The sequence below is a fragment of the Tinamus guttatus genome, unplaced genomic scaffold, assembly GCF_059628265.1.
Source record: "Tinamus guttatus ecotype Peru unplaced genomic scaffold, ASM5962826v1 Tinamus_guttatus_pri_ptg000198l, whole genome shotgun sequence".
Classification (NCBI taxonomy): Eukaryota; Metazoa; Chordata; class Aves; order Tinamiformes; family Tinamidae; genus Tinamus; species Tinamus guttatus.
The window spans coordinates 4467376-4492386 of NW_028288732.1; the positions used below are offsets into that span (position 1 = coordinate 4467376).

Consider the following 25011-nt stretch of genomic DNA (forward strand, 5'->3'; position numbering starts at 1 on the left):
CTGAGTATTTGACAGCTGCTCTATGTTCAACACTGAGATATACCTGTTAACATCATGGCACTTTGGAGAAAATGAAAAAAGGGTTTTTACATGGGCTAAGTCATTTAACATGCCTATCGTTGTTAACTCAGCAACATTCTTAATGGTTAGAAACATAAATAAAGGTTTTTTTTTGAAACACTATAAAAATAATTTTTGCTTTAAGCACAGAAGACAGTGTATTATACTTTTGTGATGAACAGCAGAAATGCACTTCCCTCTATAAAGTCAGTTTATTAAATAATCCATATGAAATTAAGCCATTGTAGAGAGGGATTTTTTAAGTAGCTTCGAAGTTCAGTGAAATCCTGAAGCCTAAACCATGTGGGTGGAAGTCAAAGGCTAAGCACTTCAGTGTTAACCACAGTTTAAAAACTGCATGCAGTTCATTTCACAGGAACTAAGTGTTAGTCATTAGTTGCTCTTTAAATGTAGGTTTTACTCCACTACTTTATGTCTGAAAATTCATAATTTGAAGTGTCTATGGGAATCTGATTGTCAACAGTGTGGAGGATCAAAGCTCCCCTAGAATAGAGGCACCTCCAATCACTCCCCTGTTTTGAAATTTGGCCTAATACTTTTAGAAGAATTTGTTACTTATATCATACTGCAAAGTATCACCAGTATATAAATCAAAAGAAAAAAAGAAATAAAGAAAAAAAGATGTGCTATAAATATAGTTTCACCATGTATTTTCAAGGAAAGACACTGACCAAGCAAAAATCTTATTAAAAGCTTTATCTAAAGTTTTCTAACTAGTGTTTACATACAGTTAAATTCGTTTTCACTAATAGGTATCTTACCTTACAACTTTTCATTATGTAATACAGATTTTCTTTAGTGTCTTTTAAATCCCCCCCTCCCCGCGGAAAAGTGGTACATTTGGCATTTCTCCAGTCTACGACATTCAAAAGTATTCCTCAAACATTAAAAATAAGAATTAGTTGTGCTGTATATTACACTGCTTACCAATATGAAATGTAAGAATCACTCCACCCTTACCTCCTATTTTGAATTGTTCTATTTACTCCAACCAACTGCTTTATTACTAACTTTGAGTTTACTACCAATATTTAAGGTTTGACTGTGATTACAAATTACTATATATAAAGGAAAAAGTTAAGGGAGTCATTGTGGACAGCACCTATTTTTTTCCAGATGTGCTTTTCCCACTGGCAAAGTGGGATGCCTTGCCAGCAGTATGGCAATAAGATAATAGGAAACAATGCCCTTATCTAGACCATAGCTGTAACATACCCATACAGTAAGACAGAAAATGTAAAAGCAATAAATAATAGCATGAGGTCCTACATTCTTCAAAATTAGCTGCCAATTTCTGCTAATTTACACTCTACAGATTTTAATTTTAAAAAGTATTAATTGAATTCCATTTAAACTGACACTTTACACCACGTACAACCCTTGCTGAAAGGGACAGGCTCAGAAAGGCACTCGCTGTTCAAATGTCAAAAGCCACGTACAATTCATAGTGTGTAATTCAGTAGCAAAACCTACTCATTCTATCATTGAGTTAATCATCTCCTTTTCAGATAGAATCAATACACACTATGAAGACAGTCATTCTTGACCTATGGAGTTTTTTAAAAAAAAAAAAAAAAAAGTTCTCCTTACTATCATTTAAATCTAAAGGGCAATAATTTACCTGTAACTTCTGGAGTCAAAGGAGAACACAGAAATCAGATGTTCAGATAGGACAGATTTAGCACTACCAAAGTCATGAGGTCTTATCTGTCTTGCTGCAAAAAATAGAAGCCCTTTAGGAATATTTAGTATGTTCCCTAATGCAATTTGTATTCTTAAAGCAGTAAGAAGAGTTTCCTTTAACAGAATGCTGCACTGGCTAATTATACAGCCAGACCCCTTGTTCAGTCAGGAATCCTACAGATCAACTTCTATATTAAAATTCAAGTTTGGCAAGACTATTGGGAAATTTGCAGATTTCACCTTCTGGCAGCCCAAGGTTCAAAATAACAACTGTTCAGGATGACAATTAATACCAAAAGAAAATAATGAGTAATCCACACTAAGTGGCAAGAGAAAGATATTTAGTTATTCATTTTATGCAACTGCATCAAATGAAGAGATATTTATCCATGCAGAAACAAACGGTAGCAATTGGCACAGTCCAGAAATGGATAATTCAGACACATTCCTCAGCTGACATCAAAAGAGGATTTATATATTCAAAGCCTTCAAATTCAGACTGGTCAATCTTCTTCACAATATCACTATTAAGATTAAAAAAAAAAAGTTAGCTCATCAATATTAAAATGAAGCAATATTAACTGATAGTTTGTCTTAAAATTTAGACCTCTATAGTCAATTGTAACTGAGAAATTTCCCTTCTCTTGTGCCCATCTGTCCTCCTGCTTCCTTTCAAATACTGCTATTTTTTTCTAGCCTCGATACAGGTAACAAAACACAAAACCACTCACAAGCAATGATTTGCTTACTCCCATGTCTGCGTTGTCTGCACAAAGCATCCTAAAGTTTGTAGAACTTTTCATTTTTGTAAAAGATTAAAAAATAGGATGTGATACTACTCTTCGATTAGCGTTTCTTTAACTTCTGCTGAAATATTGTACATTTACAAAGGGATGAAGGGGACCAGATCTCAGACCTAAATAAAGCTCACAATGAACATTTACTATTCACTGTTCCTGTTTCTGCATTATACATACATTATACAGAACCTTGAAGAAATCCTAAATATATACAAGAGGGGTTCAGTCAAACTAGAGAGTTCGTTTCGCTCCCATCCCAAATCATGGCGAGGGCAGCCCCAACTCCACTGCCAGAATCACAATGCATTATCTTGCATCCTATCAACCTTTTTCAGGACAACCTTTCTCTAATTAGTACTAATTAAAATACCTGGGCAAGCCCCTCCTACGCACCCCCCAAAAAGCATCTTTCTTGTACAAAACACCCAAGAAAAATTCAATGTGAACTTCACATTCTAGAAATGTCATGATTTAAAGTAGTGCAGAAGAAAGCCACATGGCAAAACAGGTCTTTTCTTTCACACATCTGTTACTTGCAGATGATACCAATAAAACTTGCAAAATAGCACTTATTCATCCTTCCTTGAACTCAAATTCTTTATAGCAGCTTCTCCACTGTTAGCTGATTTTTATATCATGCCACAGTACATTTAAGCAGTCTATACTCAGTCTGTCTTGAGATCACAGGATGGAATATTCCAAACTAACAATGATAAAATGTTATTTACTTCTTTACATAAACTCTGAACTATAAACAGATGTATTCAAATGATGTCTTGCAACTTCTCCACTGACTTATTAAACACATTATCTGCTTAAATTCTGCATTACTTACTCATCATCTGGAGTGAGCTGCACAGGTTCATTGGTGAATTGGGAATCAAAGTTATCCAGACCAAATTCTCCAGATATATTTGGTTTAAACGGAGGAACCACTTGCTTTTGCTCCATCTAAAAAGACATTTAGTGACACCAAGACTGGGTTACAACTTAATTATTTTCAAACAAGGCAGGAATTAACTGTTCATTTTTTGTGTACTTTTTTGCAAACATTCTATTTACCTATTTTACTTACTTTATGTAAAAGGCTTAAAATATTCTGCATTAGCACTGTAATAAAGCATTTAGAAGCTGAGGGCTTGTGGTTTTTTGCTGTCATTCCTCAGCTTACAAACTGGCACACTGTCACGGTATATGAAAGAAACCAGTAGGAATTTACATACCAAATCCCAATCAACGTTGCGAAAAAATGGATGTCCCTGAATATCTGCAAATCCTGTCTGAGGGTGGCAGCCTAAACGCTCCTTTGGATCCTGTGCAAAGAAAAAATATCTAAATGGGTGCCAAGGCCTACACAACAATAAAACATAAATGTTTCAAATCCAATGAGAAATGGAACACAAGAATTCTTCAGTGCACCTTGTAAGCAAGTTATGATTATTTTGGAAACTGCTCCAATTTGTCTTCGGAAAGAGACAGGAAAATACAGAAGCCTATAATTGAATTATAGATAAACAATCATCTCATCCTCATTTTCTTTTTCAGATCTGCTTAAACACCCTGTGAGTTTCAGGGGAATCCTGCTTAGATCTGCCTCTTTCTTTACCCTCCTAACAGGCTGTCTGACTATACCAGCAATCTCAGAATAGTAACTGCAGGCTACTGGAACATACAGTTTAGAGAAGATTATTTTAAGCAAGACTTCTTTCCTAGGAGACTGTAACACAACAGCCATCAGTATCAGAAGAAAGAAGGAAAATAAGCAACTTCAAGAAGGCAACAATGGCAAGCCCCTCATGCAAGTGAAACAGAGCTTCCTTAGTTTTTTAAGATGATAAATAAGCAGCACACCAGTAAGAATAAACAATGGTAACATCCCAGAAAAAAGTGTTTTGTTTTTTTAAATAGAACTACGTAGTTAATCTGTTGTTTAAAATGATTTCATTTTTATTTCACATTAAGTACCTCTACGACGTCTGTAGTTCAGATCGATAAACTTTACCTGGGGAAATGGACAAACTGTTCAGGACAAGGGAACATTTCTAAGCCATTTTATTTCACTTCACGCCAGACTAAGTCTATTTTTTTTTCAGGTTTTAAGACAGATATCTATACTAGGCCCTCCTCCTGCTCCCCATAAAATTTTGTTTTAGACTCACACCTTTCCTACAGCTTCTGTGGACAGCAAATAAAGTATATAGTATTAAACAACAGATTTAAAAATATCTTGAGATCTCAAACAGTCTGCACGAGCCCTTACCTTATTCAGGAAACTCTTTAGAACACCTGCTGCTTTAACAGAAAGAGATCGAGGAATTCGTATCTGTTTTTCTAAGATGACTGCAAGAAAACAAGCTTCGTGTCAGACTCCGCACAGCTGAATTTAGATCAAACAAAGCACTAAACCAGTGTAATCACTCTCTGCTTCTTACCTTGAAAAAGATAGTCTTCTGTGTTCTGATCAGGATTATCGGAGCTTCCGACAATATCAAATGGTGACCTGCCTGCCATCATTTCAAACATGAGTACACCCAGTGCCCACCAGTCTACACTGAAGCCTAGAAAGCAAAAGACAAAACACTGCTGAAAACATTTTAGGGTAAAACACTTTCAGAGGAAAACACTTAGGGCTGATTAAAGCAAGACACGTTTCAAGAATAATTGCTTCACTACTGACTACTGAATAAAGCAAGGGTAGCAATTATAATAGGTATTACTTGATTCATTGTGTTGGCTACAGGATGGGATTGCATGTTGCACAAAAGAAGGAAATGCAAAGTTGAAAGATTGGTGTTACAGTCTTAAGAGAGGCTTAGATAATGTGTTTAAGCCAAATCAATCCTAATATTACATTATCTGGGGCAGAGGACAACAGGGAAGAAGGTAATTCTCGATATTAAGTAGACAGACATTTGTACAGCTTTGTCTGGCTATTCTACTATTCACGATCAAAGAGAAAGATTCCAGTAGCTAGTGATGCAGTGTGCTTAGCCTGGGAAGTTTGTGATAAAGAAGGAAGATGATGTTAAGCCAGTCAGGCATTCAATTTAAACTAGAAACTGCATGGAAAGTTACACTTTTAACACTGAAGTTTGTACAAGGAATGTCCATTATTTCATTTCTCTGCAATGCTTATATTGATAGATAATATATCTCTTATCTATTAACATATCTATTTTTCCTATCAGAGCAGTCAAACATTAAAGTCCAAAAGCAATCATAATGATATACTTGCTATCTTAAAATCTAAAATAATGATGATATAATAAATAACAAATTTTGGAAGACTCATGCTCTTCTGCAAGACTAAAGCAAGTTGATAAAAGCAAGTTAAAACATGAAAGGCAATTACCTCATTTGCTTGGCAAGATGTTTCCTGCCCTGCCTTTGAAGTGTTTATTTACTTTTTGAGACAGGACATTGAACTACATAGTTTACCTATGTAATGGAGAATTATAGCCTCTACGACTATTAAGCAACTGAAGTAGGAATTTACAAGACAGACAGGAGGTCATACAGCAGCATTGAGAAATTCTAATTACCATAATCCTCTCCCCGGAGAATTTCAGGAGCAATATAGTTTGGAGTCCCACAGAATGTGCTGGTTGTGTCTCCAGGCCTCAACCCTTCCTTTAAAAAAAAGGACAGAGAAAATAAACACTTTACAGTTAGCAAGACATTCCGCTCTCCTCCTCTGCTAAGAGCTGCATTTTGTATTAATTTAAATGTCCTGCTTTTAATTCAGTAAATTTATACAGAAATCTGTTTGTAACTGAATATTAAACACTACTGCTTTCAGGAGAAATACATGCATAGAGCATCATTATCCTGTCCACATTTGTCCTGCATCTCTTCAGATGAGAACTTGTTCAATCTCTTAATGAATTTAAACCACTAAAACCTCTTATTAAGCGCTTTAACAAAAATACCCAATGAGCTCAAAGAAATAGCCAAGGAAAACAATTCAATACAATGAGCTGTGTACAAATCTATTGCAATCTGCTGTGGTCTTTAGATGAAAAACAAACCATAATTACAGTTTTCCAAAGGAGGGAAAAAGTCAGTTACACCAACACTCCATTCTCCTCTTTATATTCTACATTTGCCTCCCCTTTCTGCCAGGGCAACCACACAGCAAAACTATTCCAAACTCCAGGCTAGGCCATGCAAGTTGCTCTCAGAGATTACACAGAAGTAGGTCACAGTCATAGTCACTGACATAATTCAATCTCTTGCTAATTTTTAAACCAAACCTCTTTCTTGATTATTTTAGTCTACCCTTTTTGGTCAAGTTGTGGTAACACAGATTTTTTGCATAACCATAAACAGTATTTATACACAGTTTGAACAGTCTGATGTCACTCTCTCATTTTTCTTCCTTTCCTGTCATTCATAAGTCCTATACTCATTGTAGAGCTATCTGAACTACGTAAAAACAGACAACTTGAAATTTCATTTTAAATCTCTGCATGCTATAATTTATGACAATTTCTTAATTGTTGATTTTAGGTTGGGAAGGAACCACAGCTTACCTTGCACATGCCATAATCTGTGAGTTTAATATGTCCTTCAGAATCTAGTAGCACATTATCCAGTTTTAAATCTCTGTAGATTATCCCTCGTTCATGTAAATAGTTCAATGCTAGACTGATTTCAGCAGAATAAAACCTAGAATAGGGAAATATATTAATTACTCAAACCCCCCAGTCATTCAAGAAAACAAAACAAAAAAAAAACAATAAAAGCAACAAACCAAATAAAGTCTTGGTAGTATGATAGTTCTCTAAATAGGACCTCATGTTCAATCATTATTTCTCACCAGGAAAATTGATAATTTGCCCATAATCATGCAGAAGTGTCTACCCATAGACATTTCAAAAACATTTTAAATTAATCTTAATTCCTACTGAAATCACCCCTTTCATCTCACCATCTGAGATGAAGCATATGCAGCAAGAACTCAACATTTGTCTAGACAGCTGGTATTGGTTGTTGCAAAAGAAACAAGTTTAATGGTATCTTTTAACAACGTAAACACTTTTCTAAGAAAAATATTCTGCACCAGGCTGAAGTCATCTAGGGTAATGCTAATACAAACAATTCTGAAGTGCGTCCTATTAACATTCTTTCTCAAAACAAAAGCATTGTAGCTTGCATCATCAAAATGAGGATGCAGTTTCACATTTCTTAAATCCGCAACATCTGGACAGGATTTGCTAGCTCCTTACCATAATCTCTGCATTACTGCACTGTGTCAGAAAAAAAACAACTGTTTTGATGCAAGAAACTGAAATGAAACGTACCTGGCATGCTCCTCGGGCAGTTTTCTCTGTCTCTGCATGTGAAACATTAGATCTCCTCCATTTACATATTCTATAACAAAGAACAGCCTGAAACACACAAAAGCTTGTTCCAAATGGCTGTATACAGAGCTGAAAGGCTTTGTTATTGTCCCGAGGTTTAATACCTTCCCCATCTACTATGGAACAATGTCACACTTACTCCTCCCATCTCTCCAGTAATAAGGCTGGCTTTTCCATTCCCCCTTCCCTTCAACAAACACCCAAAGTTAAGAATCAAGTGCACCAAGTTTCTCTAGATAATTCCTTTACTGCAAAAGAAATTGCAAGTCATCTTTCCCACATTTCTAATTCATTATAATTAATGCTTGTCATTATACTTCATGTAAATATACAAAGGCATTCACACCATTTTTGTATGCATACATCAAAATACAATAACCCCCATTTTCCTTTTTTCGTGATCCCCTCTGTTTTGTTCATGACTATTACTGTTAATATCTTACAAACATCCTCTCCCCTCACTTCCCAACACCAGCTTGTCATCTTTTAAACAGCAAGGACAATTGTTTAAATAATTTAAATATAGGATATATTTTTATATATATATAATAAATATATATTTTGTTTATACTGAGGACTATCACTGTATAGAATAGTACATTTTTCATCTATAATATTCTCTCTGTATAAACATACAAAAAAATCAGTACTTTCATCTCTATTATACCACTTTTCATTTTAAAATTCAGGCACCATTTTCTGATGCTTGCTGTGTGCTTCTGATGCTTCCTCACCTGCACAGAATCTATGCAACTTTCAGATCAGATTCCTCTTTTTTTTTTTTTCCCCTAAATGAACAAAAAAACAAACAAACAAAAAACCCCCACACTTCCTCATGGTGTCTTCTTCCATTCTAGGTTTTCTATTTCTTTCAAGCCTCTTTTCTTTCGCTAGCTGCAACTCACCCTCCTTATAGGATCCTTCTCTTCACCACTACCACTACTTCACACTGTCTTTTACCTCCCTAATCTGAAACATGATGAACACATGATGAACAAGGTCTTTTGCTCAAAATGTGGTAGCGATTGATAGCACATTTACTTTTAATACCTAGGCAGTACTTAAAAGCATTTAAACAGGTCTTTGAAGTGCCTAGTAGTATCGAACATTTTTTGAATAAGAGTATTTTCTTATTATCTTCTGACCTTTACCTGCTTTCTGTCTGGAAGCAAGAGTGTAGTCCAACAAGAAAAGGATGATTTGAAGCCTGTTCGAAGACGTGTTTCTCTGTCTGAACCCAATCAATATCCTATTTATTTAAGAAAAGCTATAATCAGAAAAGGTATATTGTACTTAGGTCAAATACTAATGACAGCAGAAATATTTTCAAGTATTTTCCCTTTCTCATATTATTTACAATAAATTCAATATTAGTTCTCCAACACCAATAATCTAGTATTTTTTTCCCTTCCTAACACTACTGTCCTGAACTTTTAGCCTAATTGCATAACTATTCTTGGGAATTAACATTTTTATCTATAACAAGTGATAAATGGTGCAGATAAATATGAAGTAACAGCAAGAAATGCCAGAAGAATCCACAGTAAAACTAGGAATGGAGGGGAAAGCTCTAAGACAACAAACCACAGTTATTCAATCCTTTCAGAGTGGCCTAAAGAAACAAAAGAGAAACTTAGCAAAATTACATTTAGCTTTCAAATGTTGCAATTTCTGACAAGTTTCCACTACTACATTAACACTCCATAGGCTACAAATAAATTGTTAAAATGAAGGTCCGGTTTAAAGAGCAATTAAAATAACATCAAGGTTCTCCTCTGTGACGAAAAGCCAAACTTCAACATATGATAGAAGGTCCATATCTGTATTTTTTCTAGGGGAAAAAGGACTACTGCCCCAATATAACGAGACAAGCCAGGCTTACTCACTTGAATTCTGCATGAGCACTTCTGCACATAGTGCTGACAATGAAAGGTGAGTGACGGGAGAGGCTGAGGCCATGAGGTTCATCACAGAAACCACTGGAGGACTCTCCTGAGCTACCAGACTACCAAATCTGAGGTATTCACTGTGAGCCTTGTGGGCTTTCCATGATACTTTCAGGGCATAGCGTTTGTATGAAAGTGAATGTATAATGCATGCCTGTCCATTAATGTTGCAAACTCAGAAGCCTCTGGCTATCCAATTGTGGTATGTACAGAAACTCTTCAAAAAGAGCTGCCCAATTTGTAGATAAAAACCTTGCCTACCTCATCATCGTTGACAAGTTCTTTTTTCACCACTTTCATTGCATAAATGCGTTCGGTTTTCTTTAATCGAACAAGCAGCACTTTAGCATAACTGCCTCTTCCTATAACTCGAAGCAAATCGAAATCCTGAAGACCCAAACTGGAAGAAGCTTTGCCACTTTCTCTAATGCTCATTGCCTGTTGATAAAAGATATTTTGAATTAGTGAGCAGACTTGCCAATTTTAATAACTGTGCAGGATTTTGTTTGTTTTTAAGGAAAGTTGCCATTTCAAATACAGCAGCAAAATTAATATAAACAAGGGATTAAATTAGCACTTGTTTACTTATTAAAACTGCACTGTCCCAAAAAGGTATATGAGGAGAAAGGAAGGAGGAGGAAGAGAAAATTTTGCAGTATGTTCTGAACCAAAAGCATATCTCAGCTTAAGATTCAAAAGAAAACAGCTTGCAAGCCATATGTGCAAATACCCAAGTTAGTGACCTAAATGTGTTTTACATACAAGCTTTCAGTTTTTGACAATTTATTTCTTTTTAATTCTGAAAATTAGGACAGATACAGACTTGATATTGACTAGTTTGTTATATGGTGTTTTACCTCTTTTTCCTCACCAACATGATCCAAACTCTCATGACTTGAGGGATTATATGGAATCACTAGAGGAGCAAGAAAAAAAAAATCATTAGACTTACTGGACATAAGGGTATTTTTCCATTGCCCTAAAATTTTCACACACAAGATCTGCATCAAAGAGAGCAGCAATTGAAATGCATCTATTGTGAATAAAAAATTGGTGCTCTTTTGTCTTAAAACCATCAGTTATTGCTCATGGAAAAACTCAGTACTGCGCCTTGAGATCTTTTCAAAGGCATTTTAATTCTGCACACAGAAAGTATCTTATGACCTTCCTCTTGAGTTACTACAAATAGTTCAAATCTCGGGGATACCACTCTGATTGCAACAGGAATTAAATTGCTTGGATACTGATCAGTAGAGATCTCACTATTTTTTTCCACAGCAAATCAATGTGTTTGAGACATTCAAAACATACAGCTAACTGATAGAAAAAGTGCAGCTTGGAAACAAAATTCCTAATTTTTAGTGTAGTTTCTTGATTTGCAAGTTATGGACAATTGAAAGATTTTTATGCTTACACTGCCCTTAATATAGGAGCAGAGTTTCTTCATCCTCTCTGAGCAAAAGTAAGCATTTTCTAAGTATTTGCTTTAAAATTATTCTGTTTCATTTTAGATCCCCAAATTCATGTTTCAACTATTTATAATAACTTAAAGAAAAAAAAGATCTTACCTGATTCTACATTATCTTGATGCACTGATGATGGATCCATAGGCATTATTGGCTCCTGAAAATATGCACAACAATGATTTTTACAAAACAGATTGGTTAATAATTGGATCTTTCTGTGACAGACTGTTCAAGTGAGAAAGAAAAATTTGTTAGAGACAAGTTATCCCCGAGGAATATAGTCTTCATCAATTTTGATGTTGGTCAATGAATATGGATGCTGTTATAATCCATATGCATTAAAAGGAACAATTACAGTCCTTATTCTATCATTTTTCCCAAAGTTTAGACAAATTTCCAGAAGCTGTTGAAATGACAGCTTAGCACAAGAGAGGGAAATATAGCAGACAGAAAAATGAGACACAGAAAAATTCAAGTGGCATCAATGTCTGCTAAATAGTTTAGCAGTGCATATGTCAGTCAAATGAATTCACAAAATAGCGCTTTCCAGTCACCTTATATTCAATAATATTAATTCAGAAGTGGCATTCATCTGATTTTTTCTGGGGACTGAGGATGATTGAATCTCATGGGAGAAGAAAGTTTCAACTTCTTTGCCTCATTTTCCATTTCTGTAAGATGGGTAATGGTCTAATAAGCCAATACATGTTATTAGATTTTATTTGTACTTTACTTTGATGATGTAAAATAGCAGACATTCACTACATAACAGAGAAGGATGATGGAAATATCAGTTATGTTTACTTCTGACCAAAAAAGTAGCAGATGCAAGAATTACACTCCCATCTTGCCACTATATTTATCATTCTGCATAGTGACTCCCAAACTTTCTTGCAAAGTGTCAGAGTAGCCATTCAAAATGAGAAGCCTTTAAGATTCATGTACAGTAATTACTTGCAGATAGTTTGAAAGCCATTAGTATAAAATGGGCTTTTTTAAAGAAAACTTTTCAGATAAATTTTACTTACGGGTTGTAGTGTATGGCGGCCACATTCAATATTGACAAGCTTGTGACACTTCTTGTGAACAAGGAGTTTACAGTTGATGCATTTATATCCCTGGCGACCCAGACCCCAAATTCTGTCAGTGCAGATGGCACAATGAGCTCGCTAGAATGACAAAGCAACAAAATTGATTAAAAAAAAAAATCAAAGCTAAACAATAAGAATTTTTCAATCACATTTTCATTACTGAACAACATGGCATAGCACAAAGACTCCTATAATTTACTATTATATTAAAAATGTTTCTACTTCAGAGACTTTGTAACTTAAGAAAAGGCAGGTGCAACACAGAAGAGCTCCCAAGTTAGAGCTGAACAACAAGCAGCAACTGCTGTGCATGAAAGGCACAGCTACATGGACAGAGGCAAGCACAGCCAGCTGCTTCTGCTGCTCGTGGACCCAGCCAGGCACTGGCCAATTCAAAAGCAGTGCAGTCAAATCAGCAGACTGCTGCATGGCCATGCTAATTTGTAACATGCCTCAGAAGCTCTCCACAGAGATAAACCCTTAGATTTGTTGGGAGAAAAGCGAGACAGCAAAGGTTTGAGGTAAGAGGAAATGGGAAAATCACCACTCAATAAATAACATTCACAAAACAACTTGAAAGAATTATGGAAACATGTTGCCTACAAAGCAAGAGTGGAGAATGAATAAGTGATGGTGCCTTGACAGCCTTTGACCAAAAAGAGGTCAACAAGTGTTTCACAGAGCATTGTTTAAGACTAGAAGTTAGGTATGAAGGAGGCTCAAGAGGAAGTCTGGTACACACACCTCCAGCATTATTTAGTGTACAATACATTTAATGAGCTTAGAGAGAATGAGAGTCTATAGAAGCTGAGAAGGAACCTGAGCTATTCAAATTTTGTTTTGTTTGAATAGAGTAGAAGCTCTTCCCAATCCTTATTTAAATAGTTTTGATTGTTGCTTCTTAAAATCTTTGCAAGTGATCTGTTATTTTCAACTGACTACATGCCAGTGTAAGCAGATTGTTTACAGAAACATCTCAGTTTGTTTGAAAGAAAAGTCCGTGTGTCTTAAGCACCTTTCAGACTTTTTCACTCCCAGAACTTAAGAATTGCATGTGCATTTCAAGCCCATGGTAATCTAACGCCAGTATTGAAGTTTGCCCTCTAAAAATATTTTCAGGGTACAAAGGTGCATTTATAAAGTTGGTATCATAGTTCCAGAGTATGTGGTAAAGTAATTTGAAAGCTTTTTTATTAAGTGCCTAATAGTTTATTAGTGACAAAGTTTTCTGCAACTACAGGGTTTCCAGATGTCTCAATGCTACAGAATAGAAACTTCTAGAGGCAAATAACCAAAGCAAAGTGCTTCAGTGATTTCATAATACTTTTTTGAATGAAAAAAATGATTAGTTGTAGTTATTTGATAGTACACCAGGCAAAATCCAGTTTCTTGAGAATAAATCTACCTTCTAATCTTTCAAGGCAGTAACACTACAAGTACACAAGAAAGACATCTCTGTTACACTGCTGTAAGTACCCAAGACTCTCACCCTGTTAAATCGTTTGGCCTGGAAAGTGTGACCATTTGCACAATACAGCTTTCGCCACCGGCGGGCGCCTCGGCGATAAATGGATTCTAAGAGGAAAAACATATGATTATATCCATAAAAATAGAGATACAGAACTACGGCATTCTTCCCATGAACACCTCTACATGAAGCCATTTGCAGAGTAATTTTTCACTCCTGCAAGCTTACATAAACACACAGTAAGGTTCCAAGCACCTTTCTATTTCAATTTTTCTTCAAAATTTTAATGATTTCCTGATCAACTGTAAGTTAATTCAGTTTTTCCAAAATTAAAAGAAACAGTGAATCAAGGAAAGGAAAATCGTCCAAACAATACAAGTACTGGCATGCAAAATGTGCAACTATAGTAACTAAACCTCGGAAGGAGACGTGAGGAAAAGGAAGGAAGGAAGGAAAGAAGGTGAACTGGAGGAGCATGCCCTGATTTTTTAAGTCTGCTTGCAGGAATCCTCCAATGTTTTGGAGTATTCACAGCTGCCACCATTACTCCTACCATTACAAGGATAACAGGAACCCAGACTTACACCTTAAATTGCAAATCTATTTCAAATTTAGCTTACAAGCTCTTTTTTTTCTTCCAAAAATCAGCATCACCAATGCTGCCAATATGCAGCTAATTTTTAAGTATGCATTTTACATTTGTCAGAGACTTTGATATCAAGCTGACATATTCATGTGCACATATACATGCTCTTTTATAAAATGAGTATCAAGAGCATAGAAGCCTATATTATAACAGCAAAAAAACTTTATCTAACATGACTTAGGAGTTTTTGGAGAATACTCCTGATAGTAGCTCAACATCAGTTCAAAAGGAGTTAACTGCAGATGTCTCAGTGCCAATATGACATTTCACTACCATTGGTTATACGTCTTCGCTCACATTAGTTATCCAGCAAACTGGCAAATAATAAACAAACATGAATAATACTTAAAAAAAGTTGTCAGAAGAGCCAAAAGCAAGGAAGGCAGAGACAGATATGTGTAGTTAACAGGAATGTGAAATGCTTTAACAGCGACTCAGAATGACAAACAACATTTAAGTTTAGCAAGACTTTTTACTCCTTTTTAAATATTAAATTGTAGACATTTGAATTACTTCCTTTCATAAAGACATACTTATTCACCACAAAAAACAAAAGCATAAAATATCACAATATTCTAGAATAGGAAATCTGAATTCCTGATTTTCTGTACTTCTCCACTAAAATGTCTACTTACTATCTTCTCCAGGACAAGGCATGCCAGGTCTTTCCGGTACACAAGGAAATACTGCAAGAAAAACATCAACTTCAGATTAACCTTTATTTCTGACAGGAAATAAACGTTTGGATGGGACATAACGATTCTGAAAGGCATTCAACCATTTAGGAAGATGACACAGAATGCATTTTAACAAAATTTTGTGCAACAGCGAGTGAGACAAAAAAGCTGCCACAAAATCCCTGTGCTGCTTATGGCAGTGATCATATGAAAAATAGTACCACAGAATAGAGTATGCTAAGTTATTTCCTAAGGAAGGTAACTAACAACCAGAAGTGATGCTGGTTTCTCATGTGGTCGAAAACTGTTCCAAGTCTTTGGAAAGCTTGGCTGTAAATCCATTATATTACACTGTACTAAATGGCAGATAGGATCTTGTCCACATTCATCCTTTATTCAGCTTATTCAGCCTTCACAACACTCAGAAGTAAAACCACTTTTGTAGACTATGGAGAGAATTAGCTTAATCAGAAGCCTATTAACCCAAACAAATGGAGAGGGGGCAATTGAAAAGCATATTGAAATAACATATATTGAAACGGATGAAATTCTCTTTCACTTCTTAGAAGACTGGGAGTGGGGAGGAAGAATAAAAGCAGTAATTACACCACCATAAGATATTCAAGCCTAAATAACATAAGAAAAGTGTTAAATTTCATCCGGATTAGGAGAAAAATGTTCTCTTCCTTCAAGAGGAAAGACAATGAACTGCAAATTTATCACCAATTCCTTTTTCTTATACAGATGCTGTCTGCTGACAGCACTGAGCAAGCACAGAGTTCTAGGACACTGTACAATATATATTCTACCAGAAAGGACTCAGTAAACGGAAGCTTTCATTTATATCCTTTTTTTAATATATAAATCAACCAAAAAAATAAGTTTTTCCTCCTTTAATTGCATAAAGAGCACTGACTAAGTACTAGCAGCTAAGATTTGGTATGTGTTCTTCAACATCCTCCTGACAGGATGCCGAAATAGGCTTTGACTGAGGAGGCTGAATTAGAGCAAAAGGCATAGATAACATAGGGTTAAAATATTCACTTTTTGTAGGTACAAATAGCAGAAGCAACACATTGAATTTCACTATACCGTGAATTAGAAGCTCCGAATCCTTGTTTAGTTCATACAACCGAAAGGCTTCTTCTAACTCCAGCTGAGAGGAAACTGTACATGGATCTCCTGGAGAGAGAAAAGAGAATACAAAACTCAGCCTAGTAAGTGGTGTGCCATTCAATATTGCTCCCTCACAGTTGTTCAGTGTAACATTCTAGAAAAACAAAGCTATATTTTAATCTCTGACCATATTTATATTTTCAGAGACTACATCTGAAAATAGTTATATCAAATATTTTCAAATGGAAATAATAATGAGATATTTTCAAGAGGCAAGCAGATCATAATCAGTGTCACCGATTTGTTTTTCTACAAGCATAATTACATATTATTTCGGCACATGAGATGTATGATATTTTGAGAAAAAACAAAGAAAAGGAAACCTTAACATGTTGCTTGAAACCGAGTTCATTCTATTTTCATAGCTTCTCCAATATTGTCAGGAATTTAACCCTGAGGTTAAAAAAAAGCAGTTAAAGAAAAAAAAAAGTAAGTAAAGACAGTACACTGTCTTCTTTTAAATATGGGAGGACCAAGAATGTGCAGAATATTCAAAATGCAAGTGAATCACTGATTTCTTCTGCAGCATAAAGGAACACTCCCTAAGCCTTTCCAATATAATTCCTAATACTGGTAGTCACTTAGTGTGGTATTTTTAACCAAAATAAAAGCTAAGTGGTTTTAAATAACTATCTTTTTATTAACATATATTTGCAAGGGCATTGTTTTGGTACTCAGATTCATTAAAAACATGCAGCTTATCTAATGTAAGTGAAGGGAGGAGGGGAGGAAGCGATGAAAAAAGAGAGCTGGAAAGCTAAGCAATGTATTTAAAGGGCTGCCAGAAGGCCAGGCATCGAGTAACCCTTTACCTTCTTCATCAATCCACTTCATGGTGAAAAGCTGTTCGTTGTCAAAGGAGCACATGTCTCGAACTTCACTGCACAGTCCCTCAAAGGAGATGGAAGGTTCAAAGTACGTTATCATGATGTCCCTGAGAAAGAGAAAAATAAATTTGAGAAACTCTACCACAATATACAGCACTTGATCCCAACCTCTTAATGCCTTCCATATACCATTTACATAAAACCAATCTTTTGTCACAGCCCTCTAAAAACTGTGATTATGCAAACTACATCTGTACATTTTCATCTTTGGACTGCCACACTAGTCCTAGAGAAATAAACTGTGCTTTTAAAGATATTCAAGAAGTTTGCACTGTTCCTTTCTACAACAAAGTAGGGCTCTAAGGGACTTTTAGAACCAGTTATTTGATGTTTGTTCTTCCAGTTACCTACTTTTGAAAAACTTAAATGCCCAAGTAAACTTGACGTGAGATGCAACAGATTTGAACTACACAGAAAAGAGAGATTATACCAGTGGAAACTGAAGAAAGAAAATGTCACAAAACTTTGGAAGAACGGGAAGCTAAATGTCCTTAAATTGCCTGATACATGGACAAAGCTGTACCAATTATTGTGTGGTTTAACATGACATACTGGGGTCACTGAATGTGAACAACTTCCATGAGTGGCAGAAAAATCATGTCTAAACATGTTCACCTGAACACTGCAGAGGCTCTGCTCCTTTAAGTCCACCAGCATAAATAAAATAAACTAGCAATTTTTGAGCACACTAAAAGAATTATCAAAAAGATAATTCAGAGGCTGCGTCTGAATTTTTGGTTTAGTTACAAGAAAAATGCTAAATGGATACCAAAATCAAACTTCTTCACTAGTAAGAATAAAGCATTAAAGAAAATGTTATATTATTTGGAACTGCTCATCACTTCCACACTAAAGATGGTATTTGGACACTCTGAACACGAAGCTTCTCTCCCCGCTGAGAGAATTTGCTTCAGGATTGAATGAGAGTTGAAAGAGCAAGGAGGTAACTCTGTTCCACTTCCATTTAGAACAATAGCATGTAGAAGTCCTAATACCTCAAAATAAGAAAGGAAAGAAGAAACTCCTACTTATAAGTACCATCTGGGGCTTCAGAATGCTGTCAGGAAAATAAGAGAAATAAGAAAATAAGAAAAATATGCAGAAGTATAAACAGAAACCGAAGAGCAGGCGCTGTTTGTGTTCTGCCTTCATCTTTCATACAAATAAAAAAGTGCCTTGGCAGGCTGCAGCAGCAAGTCCCAGGGATCCTCTCATTCATCCCTCTCTTCTTGCATGCCCAGAAGATTTCCAGCTGGCTGCAGAAGGGAGAAGCTGCTGCCACGGGGGCAATCAACCCAATGCAGCAGTGCAAAACCTCTAGGAAAAGGGGGCTTCATTTGAACCACACTACTGTGTCTACCCACAAGAACAATGACATTCTCTCCAGTATGAAGTTGTTATTTGCATTCTCTCCCAAAATGCATAAACTGTGAACCCAAAGCCAATATTTGTCTATGCTGCTGAAGGCAAATTTAATACTGCCTTACAGATATGCAGGCATCACCCAAAGAAAACATAAGCAAAGTCTTAACCTGTATTTCCTGTTTTTCAGGGACTTATATTTTCAGAAGGAGATAAGGTATTGCTTAGCAACTTTACAGATTCTGTGCTAAAGTTTACCACCCCTTAATTTATTCACATTTTAGTGGAGATATGTTCACTTTGAAGTATTTTTTTTAATGTTAAGCTCTGAAGAGCAGTCAGAAGATTTACATATTTCAACAGTCAGAAGTATTTTTGCAATTAATCTAGTAAATAATGGGAAATAATATGTCAAAGGCAGCAGTGATTATGACTAAAAAGCTCTCTTGCTGTGATACAAGAAGAGTTGGGTAACAGATCCTAATCCTGAGACACTAGTCATTGATTCTATAGCAAAAATGGAAGATTAAATAAGCAGGAAAAGAAATAAGTTTAACAGCTTATTATGTTTGATTAGATGTCCACTTTAAACGGAAATTTGTATCTGAAAATCATCAGAAAAGACATCTCCAAAATTAAAGAGTTCTCAATTATCTATCCAAAATTAAAGCTGATATGAAGTGAACAAACTTGTTATCTTTGTGTGACAAACAGCTGCCCTTCACATCAAGGCAGTTTAATTATTTTATGATTTAAACAAGTCACAAAATTACTGCTCTAATGCTTTCACTAGGATGTGTATCAGGCAGCTATGACTTTCATTTTAAATATCTTAGTATGTGTTATTACAAATATTCATTTCTCTACATTTTGCAGAACTGTAGCCAACAGCAATATAAAAAAGTGTATAAGTATGTAAGTATAAGTACTGAAAGATTTTTTTTACAAGATTCGAAACTTTTTACAAGTTCATTTTGCAATTTTAATTATATCGATGACACTGACATTTTCTACTGAGATACATCTCACTTCTAGAGTAGTCCTGTTATCACACCTTTGCATTATATGGTATTTTCCACACTTCTTCCACCTTATGCTGTATTGATAATTTCTTCATTAGCAAAAAGCTGTATTAATTCAAGCCAAGATATAAAGTTAAACTCCACTGAGAAGAAATTCAGCATTTTAGAAACAAAGTAGTATAATGAGTTAAAGTACGATGAGTAAAATACGTTGAGTTAAAGTAAAATGAACATGTACTGTGTCCTGCTGCTTTGCATAAATAAGAGCTTTATTTCATCAAAATGAGAAGGGGAGGGAAATCTTGAAAGTAAGGATTTCTTCCCAATGAAGACAAGCTGACATACTACTTTTAATAAGCATAAGTTTGCTGAAAAGCTATTCTAGAACAAAATATCCTTGTCGTCTGATGACACACAGAAGGAATCAGAAATCATTTCTGATTAAAGCAGACCATTTGCACTACCATATCTGGATATGTTACTTGTTTCTTACAATAAAAGCATTGCTTCATTTTTAGTAGTATTACAATACATCTTAACTAAGCGGCCTACAAAGTAGAAAACAGGCACATAAATATGAAACATTCCTTGTCCTGAATTCCTTTCAAATAGAATGTTGACATTTATATCTTCCATAAATACTAAAGGATCTTTATATCCACATTAATAATAAAAGGCCTGACTGAATCAATATACTGCAAACATGAGTAAAAGATAAGCCACAGCAAGACTGAGGAAATGCAAGCAGTAAATGTAAGCAAGAGGGCTACAGAACAGGTTCTAAACAATTTTAGAAAATCATGAACCTCACTGCTCTCTTCTCCACCTTTCCTGAGATCAAAGAGCTTCTTTCTCTCACCTTTTCTTTTACAGAACATCCAATATTCATAATATCATTCAACAAACAAAACACAACACCAACAGTTAAATGCAATTCAAAACATACAGAATTTTTCTTTCTAAGTTCAAATTTTTGTTGGAGGAAAATCCACCAGAAGAACAGGAAGTATTGCTTTACATTTTTTCTACCTCAAAACAAATAAAACCAAATGAAAAAAGAAAAACCTAATAGCACATTTTTCACACTTCCAGGTCAGTCATTCAGGCTTTGGGGATGTCTAATTATAGTTCCCTGAAATTAACCCATACAAAACTTATATAGGAATTCTGCTGCTTCACCATGCATGTCTTCCATAAGGCCCAGACACCACCATTCAGTACAGTTTGAAGCGTCTCTTTCTACAGCACATGTTGGAGGTCTGCACCTACTCCTGCACAATTTGATTATCTTGAAACTGTATCACAGAAAAATATTCATCAGCAAAATTAAATCAGTTCCAATGCAAAAAAAAAAAAAAAAGACTGAAAATATATTTATGGGCTCAAATCTTTTTTTTTTTCCTTTTTTTTTTTTTTTTTAAAAAAAAAGAGCACTGTTGTACAATGCTATACTCAACAGAAAATAAAAGATATTGGGCTGAAGAGTTACTTTTGCTACAGACTGTACTATATCGAGGACTCAGCATAAATGATATGAAAAAAAGATATGAGAACTTGAATATTCTTAAATTATTTCCATGGAATTACCTATGGAGTTTCTATTTATTTTATAATTATGATTGATCTGTTCTCCCCACACCTTTCCCCACTCACTAAATGTACCAAAAAAAAAAAAAAAAAGCCAAATTCGCATGTTCCCTGACAGAGATTCCTAACACAATGGTATTTCATTTGAAATAAAACAAACTGAAGGTGGGGAAACACACGGGCAACCTATGCCTTTAACTGTATTAAAGGTCTACCCTGAATTACAGCCTACATAGCTCAGACAGTTCAAAACCTGTATCAGTCACTGAAGGAAACTCAGCAGTTTTAACCATGACAGTTCTTCAATATTTGTAATTAGCACCACTAATTCTACAGGATGCACAAGCAGTATACTTCTACTCCCAGATGTTGTCAACCACTGCAATGCACTCCTCTTCATACACAGTATTGATAAAATACCTTTCTTGTACACAACTGACCAAAATTATCTACAAATAAACAAATTAGACAAGCCAGAAGTAAACTCTGAACAGAAATTAGAGGGCTAAAATGTTTGTAACTACAGGTGCTGTTCAAGTACAATATTTGAAATTGCTAAGTTTTGTTACTGTATCAACAAAAATCTGAAGTATATATAAACATTTGGTGTAACAGCAAACTCCTAAGTACTCCCTTAGGAATGTCTATTACTTGTATTGCACAAAATATGATAATTCCTTAGAAGAGTTTACTTTCCACATATTAAACTACTAGCTCTTTTCAGAAGGTAAGCATAGCTTACCTGAGAGAAGGAAATATCAGGTAAATTCAATTTATGCCCTAATTCCCAAGTCTGAGAATTCCCATACCCTTATTCCCATGATCTTCCTTCATTTTAGGAAAATTTTCCTTCCTGGTTTTACATAGCTCATGAATTAAGATAAAGAATTTCCACTGAATGCTAGAAGGAAACAAAGACCGTTCAAAGAGTTCTTCATGAAAGTTTTTGTCTTGGCTGAGAAAAGCAATTAGGCTTTTAGCCAGACTAACCCATGTTATGAGGATTCAGAGCCAGCCCTTTGGTCTGAGTTGGTAAGAGCCGTGAGGAGTCGGACTGCCAGGTTATGGACTGTGCATTCAAGAGTGCATCTGTGCTTCTGAGTTGATGATTTAAAAAAAAAAAAAAAAAAAAAAAAAAAAAACTTTGACCAGAAATTCCTTCTAGAAGGTAAAGATATCTTCATAGTGAGCCTTTTGCATTTTTTACATCCTATGTAAATGTTTATATTAAAACAAAGAGAGACTAGTGTTTCCTGACTAACATAATTTTCTGTGAAAATCTTCTATCCAACTCTAATCTTAAGACAATTTAACTGATAAAAGTGAAAATGCTGCTTTTGATAGAATTCACGTCCTTTGTTCCCAAGTCAGCCCCGACTAATTGGAACTGAAATGTTTTGCTCCAATATCCATTTCTCGATAGCACCATTCCGAGAAGCGGATGTAAGACCTTCTGTTGCAGGAATGTGGATTGATTGATTTGTTTAGGTCTTGCAAGAACGATGACTAAGGCATTCCAGTTTGTTTGTTTGTACTAACAATAGTTAACCAACTCCCTGTGTGACTCAGTTTCATTATTACATGTGAGTTGACGATTATGTTAGTAGACAAAAAGCCAGTAAATGACTCAAAAGAAACATTTCAGCATCTGTGAAATTATGGTCAAATATTTAGTGTTGTAAGCCTGCACTCATGTCCAGTGTAGTTTTATTCCTCACTTTCACCACTCTGAACTTTCTCTATTCCTGCATCACAGCCTGCCTGCTCTTCTGCAAATATTCCTGGTTGCACAGGGAAGCTATCAAGAGGAAAAGTGACTCAGCAGAGGAAAGAGTTAATTCAGAACAGTTCCGTCCAGGTCACTGTCAAACCAAATGAACCTTTCTGCCAGTTTATTGCCGAAAGCATCAATTCTTTAAGATGGTGAATTACAATGAAAGTAAAACAGCTGAGATTTTCCCATTTCTATGACTCTGGAAATGTTTTACAGACATTTTCAAGCCACAGATTTTGGTAGTCTCTATGGCACTTTTGTAGACTTATGTCAAGACATGCCCCGGAACAGGAAAGTACCAGAGCTCAATGTATTTGCAAATACTGCGTACTTGGCATAGTTCTTACATCTCTCCTTAAAACAACAAGGTAAGGAACATCAGATATCTGCATTACTATACAGTAAATACTACAGATGTAATGATTTTTTTTCTTCTACTGCAAACAACAACTTCCTTCTAGATATCTGTGAACGTGTCTCAAAATCTTAACCAAGAACAATATAAACTGGCTTTTTTGTTTTTATCACTTGATACCAAACTTCATGGCCTAAAGAACCACTGTCAAAGCTTGTTGAAAAACTTTTACAATTAGGTCCTGTGAGCTGTTTAACATGAGTTTGTACGTCCTCTGGCATGCAGGGTTCAGCCCTGTGCTGTGCAGACCCCACCACTGCTTACAGGGGAAACACAACTGCAGCGGATGTGTCTGTTGCCACTCAGCCCTTTGCAACCACAGCCTGAAAAACAGTGACCTGGGTTTTCTGCCTCTTCCCTTTGATCTTGACCCTGGACATATTTAAGTTTGCTAATTTTACCCTCAGAAAAAACGCAAAATGTCATCAAGCAATATACTGCTATTTCTATCAACGGGTTTAAAAAAAAAAAAAAAAGTGGAATGGGGATGAGTGGGAAGGCAAGGTGAGCAGAAGCAGAGGGATACACTTTCTGGATACTTCACTGTTTATTGAAGGAAGATGGGTATCTTCCACATAAGACTGTCAGGGTGGGGAGAAGTGATGGAGTAAACCCACATCTAACACCTGGAGCAAAGTCTCCTCTGAGTATGAGTCCTATCAGATTCAGCTTGGGTCAGAACAACACTTGAAAGCCATTTTAACAAAGCTGTTCAGCAGCAGATTTTCCTGTTTCGTTTTTAAGCCCTTTCCCCTCCAAGAACTCCATTCACGAGCTGAGATTTTAGCATTACCAGTAAAGGCACTGGGAACGCGATAATTAAAATACCACATTATCAGCACCACCACTGCCAGAAACCTCAAGCTATGCAAGCCACTCCAAGAGACAGCGTATGCTTTATTGCAGTAACTCCAAGAAAAGCAGCAGTATTCCCCAGCCAGGAGCGCAGAGGAGCCCCTGCCGTGCAGCCAGGACCAGCATACCAGCGCTATCGCTCTGCTTAGCCCCGAGATAAGGGTTTCCTTTAAACACCGGGCCCAGCAGCGAGCGGGGCCGCGCCCCCAGGCCGAGGGGGGAAAAGGGCCGCGCGGTACCGTCAGCCGGGCCGGAGCCGCCGCCGCCGCCCCGCAAGGCTGCCCGGGGGCAGCCGCCACTCACCCCTTGTAGTAGGCCTTCACGCGGACCTGGTGGGCGCTGTCGCCGCCGAGGCCGCCCCCGCCGCCGGCGGGGCCCGAGTGGGACATGGTGCCGTTGCCGTCCCGCTGCGTCGGCATCCCCGCCGCGAGCGCGGGCCTCACGGGCGGCGCGGAGGCCGGGCGAGGGCGGCGAGGAGAAGGCGGCGGCGCCGCGGCTCAGGCCGAGCGGCCGCGCCGGGAGGGCCGGGCGCTGCCCGCGCCCCTCATGCCCGCGCGGCGGCGGCGGCGCGGAGCGGGCGGGGAGGCGCCCGCCGGGCTACGGGAGGCGACGGGGGCCAGCCGGCTGCGCGGGGCGGGGCGGGCGCTCCGCGCTGGGCGCGCCGCCGCCGCGGGGGCTGCCGGGACGCCGCGCAGGCGCACTAAGGGCGGTG

General features: G+C 36.8%; 1 protein-coding gene across 1 annotated transcript; it reads right to left on the bottom strand.

The window, feature by feature from the left end:
* Window positions 1-1212: 1212 nt before the first annotated feature.
* On the bottom strand, window positions 1213-24730 carry PRKCI (protein kinase C iota). Its single transcript, XM_088523939.1, has 18 exons — window positions 24603-24730; window positions 17210-17331; window positions 16314-16403; window positions 15180-15230; window positions 13920-14005; window positions 12368-12508; window positions 11442-11496; window positions 10731-10789; window positions 10135-10311; window positions 9079-9176; window positions 7868-7954; window positions 7097-7232; window positions 6107-6194; window positions 4997-5122; window positions 4825-4904; window positions 3788-3877; window positions 3400-3515; window positions 1213-2288 (listed from the first exon to the last, which is right to left on the bottom strand). Exons 1-18 carry the CDS (start codon window positions 24716-24718, stop codon window positions 2201-2203), a joined length of 1806 nt encoding a protein of 601 aa, XP_088380065.1. The 5' UTR covers window positions 24719-24730; the 3' UTR covers window positions 1213-2200.
* Between the last annotated feature and the right edge of the window lie 281 nt (window positions 24731-25011).

Bases quoted from the DNA above. Each gene is read 5' to 3' on its own strand.
- PRKCI (XM_088523939.1), bottom strand. From the start codon at position 24,718: ATGCCGACGCAGCGGGACGGCAACGGCACCATGTCCCACTCGGGCCCC. The intron at 17,332-24,602 runs GTGAGTGGCGGC...TCTCTTTCTCAG, and splicing joins GTGAAGGCCTACTACAAGGG to GGACATCATGATAACGTACT. The intron at 7,233-7,867 runs GTACGTTTCATT...TCCCTATTCTAG, and splicing joins CTGCCCGAGGAGCATGCCAG to GTTTTATTCTGCTGAAATCA.